We start from the raw sequence: 12,905 nt of genomic DNA, 5'->3' as shown, positions 1-12,905 counted from the left end.
GCGGGCCAGTTCATGAAGCTGATGTTCTCTACATGGTGGTCTTTTTTAAAAAAATTAAAAGTTCATTGGCATAAACACATACAGAATACACTAAAATGCTCTGTTAAAACAATGAGAATCCATATTGATGTTTATATTGATAACCTGATTTTTCCAACCCTTTGTTTAGTTACTGAGAGCCCCTGTTCAGGGCCCCAATGCACTGGACTGGAGCAGGGTTGCCTGGCATAGGCATGTCCCTCAAGAAGTGCCTCCAGGTGTCTCCCATACTGCTGGTGGCATTTCTGCTGGTGTTTCAGGACGGGTCAGAACTGGTCTGGTTAGGGATCTGCTGCCATTGTGATGGCAACAAGTCTGATCCATCCCTTCTTCATGGCTCCTGCCCTTCCACCCCAGCCAATATGTGCGGTGGGACTGTGAATGGGACAGTGGCTCCATCGCTCTCTTAAGCCCTGCTGCTGCAAGTCTGGGTCACTCTCTTATAATTAAAACTATATTATTTGGTACTCATGTTTATATTGTGGGTGCAATAAACCCTTTTGGATTGTCCTAACATGGCAAATATCCTCAATGGTCTTAATTTTTCATATTTAAAGCAGACAAATGTACATTGCAAGCAGCTTTTAAAGAAACAACTTCCTAGCATTCTTTCTTCCAGAAAGCTATACTCAAGTCAATCAAATGCTAATAATGTGCTGCTGAGTGCCATGTGACCATAATTAGAATCTGTGACACTTGCAGATCACTATCCTTTTCTGCCAAGTTGACAATATGGTACAGCTCTCTGAAAAGGTCTTCATGTTCTCTGTGCTAGTAGTGAATAAAATCGGTGGAGCTCTGCTTCAAATCTGTTCCTGAATTAACATATTGCCAAAATAGCATTAGCTTGGGTAAACTAGCACTGTGTTACTTTCCACTGCCAGACTACATGGCTGTCTTTGTTTCCCTCCTCTGCATTATATCCATCTACTTATCTTTCTTCATTTTGTTAATTAGGACAAATCTCTGGTCATAAACAGTTGTGTTTCATGCTTTGGTCTGAGGTTGTTAGAGGGAATTCACAGTAAAAATAAGTAGTCTAGTATACTCAAAGATCCAACTTCAAACTAGGCTTTTCTTGTTTATTAAATTTACATGGGATGCACAGCAGTGATCCATGTTGACCAATACTCTTCCATACTTTTCTAGTCTTCACTCTTTTGACTGGTATTCTTGCCACACCCAGACTCCAGACAGCTCTGCTTATGCCCTGAAGGTGAATGGCCATGTGGAACTTAGCAAGAAACTATGAAGGATACGAGTAAATTATGCACAGCTTTCTCTTGTATGTGAAGCTACATGTAGCAAATAATTGGTGCCCTGCAGGCATTTTGTTCTTGCATGGAGTTGGAATTCCTTGTCTCCTCTGTAGGTGTTTTTGAGAGCAATTACATTTTGTGACATAACACCTTGCTTGCAGCATTTAAGCAAATAGTTTTAATGGAATGCTCAGGATGTAGTTTATTAATGATGATGGAAATTATTAAACCTGGATCTAACATTTGCCTGAAACTTTGCTTGAAGGGAGACCACCATGAAAGAGGAATGGATCATTGCAGGGTATCCTAGCTCTAAGTGTCTTCCAAAACCAGTAGTTATAGTTTGGTGACTTTAAAAAGGTCATTTTTCATTTTACAGAAGCAACACATGTCAAGAAATAACTTAAATATTATAAACAAAGTACAACCAATAATGCTAAAATATAAATATACATGATAAGAATGTATTAAAATATGGAAAATATGCTTGCAGGCTTCCCATTGTCATCTTATTCACCACTGGGAACAGAATTCCAGACTAGTTGGGCCTTTGGCATGACCTAACAGGCTCTGTTTATGTTTATGCTATTAAAAATATAAGGGGTGGTGGTGGGGAGATTTTTGTCTGGATGCATTTTTCTTACACCTAATTTCCTGCATTAAAACCTTCTTCCATACTAGGTTCATGTTGAATATTTTGGTCACACATTTGATTTTAACTATAATTAGGTACATAGTCATGAGAGCTTCTACTTTGTCTTTCATAGCAGTGGCATACACGTAGCTGAGTACAGGACCATGGCCTGTTTTTCTGATATCGGTGAACTGACATTCCCTTAACACAGACTTTTGGGTGGTTAAAGTGACTTTTGTAAATGACAATATGGATTTAATCAGTCTGTTTAATTTATTGAAATACAAGTATTTGTAACATGTGTCGCATATTATATACATTAACTGGAAATGAACATGGCATAAATTCCTTAACTCTTTTCAACAGTTGTAAGCCAGTGGGCAGTATATACAATTCGCAACCTCACAGAAGAGAATGAAAGAAACCAAGAACTCATTGCACGGATGGAGCAGCAGGGACTGGCTGACAATTCTGTCCTGGAGAAGATGGGATTGAAAGTTGAGAAACGAGATCAGAAGTTGATTTTGAGATCCAGTGGAAAGACACCACATCTATAAGCAAACTGAATGGTTTTCATCTGTTTTGCTGTGGATACGATACCAATGTAGTATAAAATAGACTCTCAACCAGATTGTTGGCATTATTTCTTACCAAAATCAAAGGTTAATTTTAAACCTTCCTAGATTGAATAAAATGTTAAAAATATAATGTATCTACCAAACTAATTCATAGCTGCTAGATACCTGGAGGCGGTTGGAGGATGGATGGCGGCTAACAGATTGAGATTGCATCCAGACACGACAGAAGTATTTCTCTTGGGGGACATGGTGTGGGTGGGTATGGGGGACTCCCTGCTCATAGCTGTCCATGGAGGTGCAGATCAATTCTGTGTCCAGCTACATCTGGTACGCAGCCTGAGACCCTACCTGCTTGCCGACTGTCTCGCCAGAGTGGTACATGCTCTGGTCATCTCCTACTTGGACTACTGCAATGCGCTCTGTGTGGGGCTACCTTTGAAGGTGACCTGGAAACTGCAATTAATCCAGAATGCGACAGCTAGACTGGTGACTGGGAGCGGCCGCCGAAACCATATAACGCCAGTCCTAAAGGATCTTCACTGGCTCCCAGTATGTTTCCGAGCACAATTCAAAGTGTTGGTGCTGACCTTTACAGCCCTAAACAGTCTCAGTCCAGTGTACCTCCAACATTCAGCCCAGACACTGAGGTCCACTTCCAAGGGTCTTCTGGTGAGAAGTGAAGTTACAAGGAACCAGGCAGAGGGCCTCCCTGTGAAACGCCCTCCCATCAGATGCCAAGGAGATGAACTACATAACTCTTAGAAGACATCTGAAGGCGGGTATCAGGAAGTTTTTAAAGTTTGACATTCTCCCCCCCCCCTATATTTTGCTAGAAGCCACCCAGAGTGTCTGGGGAAATCCAGCCAGATGGGTGGGGTATAAACAATATTATTAGTATTTGTATTATTTGTATTAGTATTTTCATCTAAAGCTGCAAAAAAGGAAGCTTACCTCCAAGTGTATGAAAAGGTGGGAGATGAATATGTCTGGCTGCAATAATGCATTTTCCCCCTTGTGTAAACACAACATATCAGACTCTTAATCACTCATGTTACAGATAGGTAGCCGTGTTGGTCTGCCATAGTCAAAACAAAAAAAATTCCTTCCAGTAGCACCTTAAGGACCAACTAAGTCAGTTCTTGGTATGAGCTTTCGTGTGCATGCACACTTCTTCAGATACGAAAGCTCATACCAAGAACTGACTTAGTTGGTCTTTAAGGTGCTACTGGAAGGAATTTTTTTTGTCTTAATCACTCATGAATTTTCTGCCTCACTTTAGTGAACATGAGAAGCCATCTTCTGAGGAATTACTGAAATATGCCCTCATACATTGCAACCATTAGAATTGTTTGTCGCTCTTTTTTATTTATTACAAATATCTATTTATCATCACTGCAAAAAAACTGATACACTACTTACACATCAGAGTTCTTCTGTAATTTACCATTTGCAAAATGAATTAAAAAATGCAGAAGCTGCTGCAGCAGCAGGTGTTAGGTTTAACTGTCACAGGGCTTGTCTCTGTTTCTAGAGAACTGGATGTTTGTTTGAATTTTATTTGTTCCCTTGGTAAGTCATCCCACTTACCCTTTTATTATTCTTTTGCTTCTCATGAGCTTTTTCTAAAATCTGGAAGACTTAAGAGGTAGTTTCTCACTGTGATTAATTCTAGCAATTTCTTTTCACCCCGTGCCTTCCCTAAACATTGACAAAACTCATTTCCAGTTAATTAATTCAAGAGAGGCTGAAGAATGGAAAGCTCTGCCTTTCTATTTTGGATACCATTCTGTATTGTTGTTGAACTCTGCCACTGTGGAATGTTGCATGAATGAGATGGGTGGGTGAGAGACAGTGGCCAATTAACTCCCTGTGCCCCAAATTCATTTTCTCAGGTAAAAACAAAAAACAGAACAAATTAATTCTTAATATTTTTAATATGCTCCCTTCAGTTTCCAAACTTTGGGCTGTGTTCCAAAAATGTGTATTATTTTAAGATAAGCTACTGCAGCTTCCCTCAGATAACAACGTGGTTTGCCTTAAGTTGGAATAATCAAACACATGTTATTAACACTGACCATCTTCTCTCTCACGCAGACCCACCCCACTAAGGCAGAAAAGGAATGTGATTTAATGAATACACAAGCAATATATTCCTTTTTTGTTTTAATAGAACACAAGGGAGAGAACAGGAGGAAGTTCAGCTAAGTATTTGGCATAAATGAAATATTTCCATAAGAAGACCAGGGATGCTTTCATATGCCCTATAAGTTGAACCACACAATTCCAGTGGTGATTTCCCCCCATGATCAGCAGCACAGCTTCATGGCGGCAGAAACATCTAACTAGGCACAAATATGTTGACAGGCACTTCTTTCAAGTGATGTGAGCAGGCTGGGGGGGGGGGGGAATCTGCCATGCATTTAGCATTTCAATTGTGCTTAAACAAGAAATTGGACTACTTTTGTATAAACTACTTCCATTTCATTGGGGTATCTCTGTGGTTGTCATGGGAAATAAAACTACAGCTGTAAGAGAATATTATGCATAAGAATCATGCATATTATGCATAAGAACTCATGCTCTGGCAAAATAAAATTGTTCATAACTTTATTCTTTAATGTTTCTTTTCACCCCTTTAAATATTTATTTTAGTTTTAGTGGAGAATGTGAAAAAAGACAGTATTACAGATTCAACTGGAATTTTGAAACTTCAGCATTGTAATCTTATGTGTACCTGAGGCTATAATTGTATTGAGACTTACTTCTGAGTAGACATGCAAAGTGTTGCACTGTAGATATTTGCAACTGATAGTTAATATTTAAAGCATGTTTCTGGGAAATGGTTGCTGGAAGGAAAATGCAGTTCAGAATGTCAGTAAAAATTCTGTGCAACAAGTATACCCAGATGGCATGCAATATTTTTAAAAATGGGTTCTGCTTTTCCTCCTTTGTGTCAGTGGCTGCAATTGAAGAGTGTCAACTTGTGGGCTCTGCACATGCCCACAGAATCAGGAAGCATAGAACTGTAGTTGGGAGGAACCCCAAGGATTATCTAGTCCATATATAAGAGGCTAGGAAGAACAAAGGGATAGAGAAGCATTTTCTCCTTTGCTTGTTTGTTGAAAATATGTAGTGGGTAAAATTTCAGTTCTAAGTAGAAAATGCAAGACTTTTACAGTGGAAAACATGCTGATTACTGTATTGAGGTTGATTAGCTCTTGATTTTCCAGGATGGATTAATTCTTTTGAGCACAACAGCTTCCCTGTCCTCCTTCCGTGGTCTTCTGTTTTCTGAGGGGTGTGCTTTGCAGGCTTGAGGATTAATATAGGGCATCAACTAATGATAGGAAAATGCCTTAACAAGATTGAAAGGAAAGAGAGTAGTCAGATCAAGGCTTGTGGCAATCTTATTAAACAAAAGAGATCAGTTTTCTCCACCTTTTCTTTAAAAGCAAGTGAGGATTGGGGTTTTCATGATAATGGGTAACTGAATCCTAGCAGAAAGTGTGTGCTATCTTTTACAAAAATCAGATAGAAAGGTATGAATCCATTATTTAATTGAATTGTACACTGTGCCTTTTGGTAACTGTTGACTTGCTGTGGGCTTTTTAAAAATGCCATTATAAAGAAATATTTCTAAATTATTTCCCTTCACTAACAATTATTCTTTAAAAGCAAAATCAGTCTGAAGCTGACTGAAAAATGGTTTTGTTTTGTTTTGAAATATGTTAAATATTCCTTAAAATGCTTCTAATTTGGTCATTCTGGCATGGTAGGTTCCACAATATAAATGCAACTTACATGAAATTCAATATTTGGATCAAAGTGGAAGATTGTAAATTCAGAATTTCATGAAGCACAATAAATGCAAAACATCTTGGGGCAAAATAAGACGAAGAGTCTCAGCAGTGCTGTCCAAGGTTCTGATAAAATGCTTCTCTGAAGAGTATTTTTGTCCTTGAAAGGCTTAAAATATTAGAAAATCTTTGAGGAAAACAATGGAGTTTTTTGGTTTGCTTTTTTGCAGTTTCTTTACATTATGACACAAAAGTATTGCATATCTGTTTTGGTCAGCACTTTATTGGCATTACCTGTAGAAATTTCTATCAGACAATCAATTTATGAAAGCTTTCTTTGGTTGGCTGTGGCTTTAATTAAAATTGCTTATACAGAAGGATAATTTCCTCTTTCCCCCACATTAAATTTAAAACTAAAAAGAACTTTTGCCCCCCCCCCCCAAGGTATGAACTTTTAAAAAGTCAAACTCACTTTAGAATGCTGACATGATCTTCAAGGTTTTTCTTTATACTGAGAGTCCAACATTTGTATTGAACTTTTCCACGGATCTTTAGGAACTCTTATCAAAACAAGGTAAAACATCATTTTCAAGTTTACTGACATGCAATATCAGGCAAACGATTATTAAAGAGGAAATGAAAACAAACACACATTTCCCCCATGCTTCCTTCTCCTTCCTCTGTTTCTCCTCGGCGAATTTTACGCTGCAAGTTCTTAGGAGCAAGGAGCTGTGCTCTTGTACTCTACAGCAGTAGGCACATAGATGACACTGCGCATTTATTATCTCAGTTTCAACTGTGAGCCCAAAGGGACTTTTCAACGCGACGGCAAAAATGCATATCAATACATCAGTATGCTAACAGTCTAATGCTAATTCATTTCAAAGCATAATGCAACAATCCAAATAGTTTATTTTGATAACTGGGTATTTTAACATTTTTAATTCATTATAAAACAAACGGAATCAAATGTTATATCAGAGTCCTAGGACAAGGTTGGGTAGTGGTGCAATCATCAATAATATGTCACCTTGATACTTGAGAGTCTATGGAAACATATATAAATTTGCCTGATGGCATAGGGCAAGTTCTTTTTACCTTTTTATTTTATTGCCAAATATATTACAGACCAGTTCTCTCCATGTTTTTCCACAAACAACAAAATATATTCTGAGAAGGAACATTCTTTTCTGAAGCCCAACTGACATGGACAAGAATTGACCAAATATGGATAACTAGAGGTCTGGCACCTAAGACAAGAAAAGTGGAAATCTGCCCAAAGACCTGCTCCGACCATAATGCCGTAAAGATGGATATGAGACTAACTCCAACCGGCTCCTTCAGATGGAAGATGAATGACAATTTGTTTAGAGATCAGGAGATTACTAAAAAGGCCCAAAAAGCTTTGAAGGACTATTTTGAGATAAACTTGAACACTACGGTGGAAAAAAGAATCATCTGGGACGCAAGTAAAGCGTTTATGAGGGGGTTTCTGATACAACAGAACACCATAAAGAAAAGAGCACAGAATGAGAAAAAAGACAAGATCCTGGAGAAAATTAAAGAATGTGAGAAGAAGTTAAGATCGAGACCGAAGTCAAAGGAGATTTTGAGAGAAATTAAACTTTATCAAGCACAATACTCTAAATTGATAAACCAGGAAGTGGAGTGGAAAGTTAAGCTAATGAAACAAAGATCATTTGAATCGGCAAATAAATGTGGAAAACTGTTAGCATGGCAGTTGAAAAAGAGACAAAAGCTAAATACGGTCACAAACTTAGAGATTGAAGGAAGAAATATTCAGAATCCAGTAGATATCAGAAAGTGTTTCCAGAGATATTTCAAACAACTTTACACTCAAGGGCCGCAAAATGAGGTTGAGATAGAACAATTTTTGATAAAGAATGGTCTACCAAAGCTGTCTCAAGAAAATAGAACAATCCTGAATTATAAAATAACACAACAAGAGATCGAAGAAGCCATTCAGAACATGCAATTGGGCAAGTCTCCAGGGCCAGATGGGCTTACCTCCAAATACTATAAGTCATTGAAAAACTATCTGATACATCCATTAATGGAGGTTTGCAATGAAATTATGGAGGGAAAGAAGGCACCGGAATCGTGGAAAGAAGCTTTCATCACATTGATACCGAAACTAGAAACTGAAAAGACACAACTTAAGAATTACCACCCCATCTCCCTCCTAAATGTGGATTACAAAATATTTGCAGACATTTTAGCAAGTAGACTTAAAAAAGTTTTAAATGAAGTAATTCATAAGGACCAGGCAGGCTTTCTCCCAGGTAGACATTTGTTTGCTAACACAAGGAACATTATTGACATTTTGGAACTTTTGCAAACAAATATTAATACAAAAGCAGTGTTAATATTTATAGACCAGTGTTTATATTTATAGGCCTTTGATAACATTTCATGGAAGTTTATGAAGAAAAACTTGGAAGGGATGGGAGTGGGACGGGGATTTGAGAATGGGATAGACGCAATTTATTCAGAACAAAAGGCTAAATTGATAGTGAACAATGTGGTGACGGAAGAGTTCAAAATTGAAAAGGGAACACGACAAGGTTGCCCTATCTCTCCTTTGTTATTTATTTCGGTCCTGGAGGTGCTCTTGAATATGATTAGAGGGGACCGGTTGGTGGAAGGAATTCAGGTCGGAGCGAAACAGTACAAACTTAAAGCTTTTGCAGATGACCTGGTTTTGACCCTACAGGAGCCAGAATCTAGTACGAAAAGGGTTTTACAATTGATTCAGGAGTTTGGTCAGGTGGCGGGATTTAAACTTAATAAGCAGAAAACTAAGGTATTGGGGAAAAAATTGACACCTTCAGAATCAGAAAGGTTTCAGAAAGAGACAGAGTTAAACATGGTAAAAAAGTAAGATACCTAGGGGTAAACATAACAGCTAAAAATCTGAGTCTATTTAAGGATAACTATGAAAAGTGTTGGTCAGAAATTAAAAGGGATTTAGAAGGTAGGTCAAGATTGAAACTTTCCTTGTCGGGCCTAATTGCTGCTATAAAGATGAATGTATTGCCAAAAATGCTGTTTTTGTTCCAGACTTTACAGATTGTGGACAAAATGGAGTGTTTTGGGAGGTGGCAAAGAGATATTTCCAAATTTGTCTGGCAGGGCAAAAAGCCCAGAATTAAGTTCGAGATACTAACTGATGCTAAAGAAAGAGGGGGCTTTGCCCTGCCAGACTTAAAGTTGTATTATGAATCAGCAGCTTTCTGCTGGTTGAAAGATTGGCTGCTTCTTGAAAACACTGATGTTTTGGATCTGGAAGGTTTTAACAATGCTTATGGATGGCATGCATATTTGTGGTATGACAAGGTTAAAAGTCACAAGGCTTTCAAGAACCATATTGTCAGGAAAGCAGTGTTTAATGTCTGGACAAAATATAAAGACTTATTGGAAAACAAGACCCCAAGGTGGTTATCACCAATAGAAGCTAAGGCCCGGAAAAGACTCAATATGGAGGCCAAATGGCCGAAATATTGGGAAATATTAGAAAAAGATGGAGATAATTGGAGGCTGCAGAGTTTGGAAAAACTAAAAGATAAAGTGCGAGATTGGCTACATTATCCTCAGATTAAAGAGGTCTTTAAGTTGGATAAAAAGATAGGATTCCAGGTGGAAAAATCAAAGTTGGAAATGGAATTGCTAGAACCTAAGACTAAGGTACTTTCAAGAATGTATAACTTGCTGTTAAAATGGAATACACAAGATGAAACGGTTAAATCGGCTATGATAAAATGGGCACAGGACATTGGGCACAATATCATGTTTGCTGACTGGGAAAGGTTATGGACCACCGGTTTGAAATTTACGGCATGTAATGCCTTGAAAGAAAATATTATGAAAATGATATATAGGTGGTACATGACCCCAGTCAAGCTTGCAAAAATATACCATTTGACTGACAATAAATGTTGGAAATGTAAAGAAGCTGAAGGAACGTTCTTTCACCTCTGGTGGACCTGCCCTAGAGTTAAGGCTTTCTGGGAAATGATATATAATGAGTTGAAAAAGGTATTTAAGTATACCTTTCTTAAGAAACCAGAGGCCTTTCTTTTAGGCATCGTCGGCCAGGGGGTGTTAAAGAAGGACCGAACATTTTTTATGTATGCAACAACAGCAGCAAGGATACTTGTCGCCAAACACTGGAAAACCCAAGATTTGCCCACACTGGAAGAATGGCAGATGCAACTGATAGACTATATGGAACTAGCAGAAATGACTGGCAGAATCCGAGACCTGGGAGAAGAGTCTGTGGAGGAGGACTGGAAGAAATTTAAGGTCTATTTACAAAAATATTGTAAATTGTATGAATGTTAAGAAAGATGTAAGATTATAAATAAGATGGCACCATTAAGTTAGTTGAAAGGAATATGAAGATAAGTGAAAATATAAGAAAAGATAAATTTTGGATAAATATTATGCTAAAATTAAGCTTTTAAGGTTTGGGTAAAAATATCTAAAATTAGGGACACAATACTGGGAAATTATAAAATAAGAATTGAAACAAGGTGATAAATTGCTGGGTAAAGTTTGATAAACTTGGAATGTGAGGAAGTCCAAAGAAGCGAAGAAAATATGGCTATTGTAAAGTTATATGTTATTTTCTCTGTTTTTTTCTATTATATCAAGAAAATCTTTAATAAATATCTATTAAAAAAAACAAAATATATTCTGTGCTCTTAAGCTACAAACATGCATAGAGTTCTTTAACCATGAAAACTAGATCATTTCAGTTAAAAAAGTAAACACATTTGTTCTCTCCATGAAACCCACCCCCATCTATTCTGGGGGTTCCCAACACTTCAGAGCATATTCAGAGAGCCTGGGGACACACAGGTAGGGGAGGGGGGGGGGAGTCCTGCAAATGTTGGATACAAGCCTGTGGGTGGGGAAGTTTAAGTTTTACTCAGAGTAGACCTAGTAAAATGAATGGATCCAACTTAGTTGTGTTTTTTTATTTCAGTGGGTTGATTCTGAGCAAAATTAGCTGAATAGCACCACTGACTCTTAATTCCATATTGGACCAACATGAAACATGCTGCCAAATATTCTAATACATTTCCTGATATTTTGTTTTCTGCTCTGCAGCAGTTAAGGACAGCAAAGCTACTTCCATTATTATGAACACTAAAAAAAATTCCTTCCAGTAGCACCTTAAAGACCAACTAAGTCAGTTCTTGGTATGAGCTTTCGTGTGCATGCACACTTCTTCAGATACCTGCACACTTCTTCAGTGTGCATGCACACGAAAGCTCATACCAAGAACTGACTTAGTTGGTCTTTAAGGTGCTACTGGAAGGAATTTTTTTTGTTTTGACTATGGCAGACCAACACGGCTACCTATCTGTAATATGAACACTAAATTGGTGTACTAAATGAATCATACCAAAGTGGAGTTGGACAACTGTGGCAAAACGTCCTTTTCAGGAGTAGTAATTAGTGTATCAGCCTAATCTGAGGTTACCCCTCACCATCACAATAAACCTGATCCTTCCACTGAATTAATTAATAAACACTGTTAGTACTAACAGACATTAGCCTCCTAAAGCTAAGCATTCTTAGGTCTCATTGATTTCAGTGGCCAAGGCTTAAGCAAATACTTAACTTCCCATTGGTATCACAAGAATCTGACAAAGCTTGCCTTAGGCTAGATTCCACTCAACTTTTGTGTGCGTCTCTGCCTGATACATATTTATTGCAAATGTGAATCCTTTCACTCTAGAGTAGACTTCATGCAGCAGTCCGTGGGTTAAAACTCGTATTTTGACACAAGAACAAGCTCTCATTTAGATATTTTCTCTCTCCCTCCGCCCCCTGTTTGGGATCTTAGGCTTTCTAGTTCAGCTTTTGTGGAGGCTGCAAAACAGGTGCTCGCTCTACAGAGAACCTTATTCTGTAGTTTCGACTGGAGCTAGTGGCCTTCTGAACTCCCCTTTGCTACCTCCTTCCCCCTCAATAATTTTTTATGAATGATAGCTTTTCAACACCCTGGGAAAAGCTTGTTGGGAAAAGCAGCTCTTCACAGGGTGCAGTCAAATCCTACACATTTCATCAAGGGGATCTTATGAAAGGAGTAATACTGTGTGCTTACAGGTATGACGTATTCTTGGGGCCCATCGCCTCCCCCCCTCCTCTCCTTCTTTTATGAACACTTCTAAATATGTTCCTTTTTATTATTATTAATTCCAATCGGCTGGCTAGTTCTTTCTGTCTCTGCATGTGCTTCTCAATTAAAGTCTTGTTTGTTTAAAAACTTGAGGCTTGTTTAGCAGATCCCCTGGGGAGATTGCAGGAATAGGTGACAAAACAGAAACCCCAGAATCCAGAGGGTTGCATTGACAAGTCTGTTCTTTGGTTAGCAAAGGGCAGTGACACCTCTGAGAGGAAGTCTGGAATGCTTTGACAAGCCCTGAGCACTCCTGGTTACTGGTCCCAGCCTGTCTTTTTTCTCTCTCTTTGCTGGAGTGGACATGTGCATTCTTTGTCTCTTTTGCCTTGTCCTTAAAAAGAAAAAAGTTGCATCTTAGAACCTTCTTGAATTACGTGTAGCAGA

The 12,905-nt window shown here is 38.3% G+C and overlaps 1 protein-coding gene across 3 annotated transcripts in view; it reads left to right on the top strand.

Moving 5' to 3' along the window:
• ATXN10 (ataxin 10) overlaps positions 1-2,563 on the top strand; it is a 78,034-nt gene extending 75,471 nt beyond the window's left edge. The window contains exons 12-14 of one of the 3 annotated variants that reach the window (XR_014564201.1): positions 1,256-1,300; positions 1,564-1,658; positions 2,299-2,521. Coding sequence is in view for 1 of the 3 variants with exons in the window: in XM_083738822.1 (XP_083594948.1) it covers positions 2,299-2,489 (191 nt within the window). In the remaining 2 variants the exon portion in view is untranslated. Of the gene's footprint in view, positions 1-1,188; positions 1,301-1,563; positions 1,659-2,298 lie in introns of all 3 variants that reach the window. The other 2 variants (XR_014564202.1, XM_083738822.1) reach the window with 2 other exon arrangements.
• Positions 2,564-12,905: the final 10,342 nt, after the last annotated feature.

This window comes from Podarcis gaigeae (assembly GCF_964106915.1).
Source record: "Podarcis gaigeae genome assembly, chromosome: 5".
Classification (NCBI taxonomy): Eukaryota; Metazoa; Chordata; class Lepidosauria; order Squamata; family Lacertidae; genus Podarcis; species Podarcis gaigeae.
This window is presented reverse-complemented; position numbering and strand designations above follow the sequence as displayed.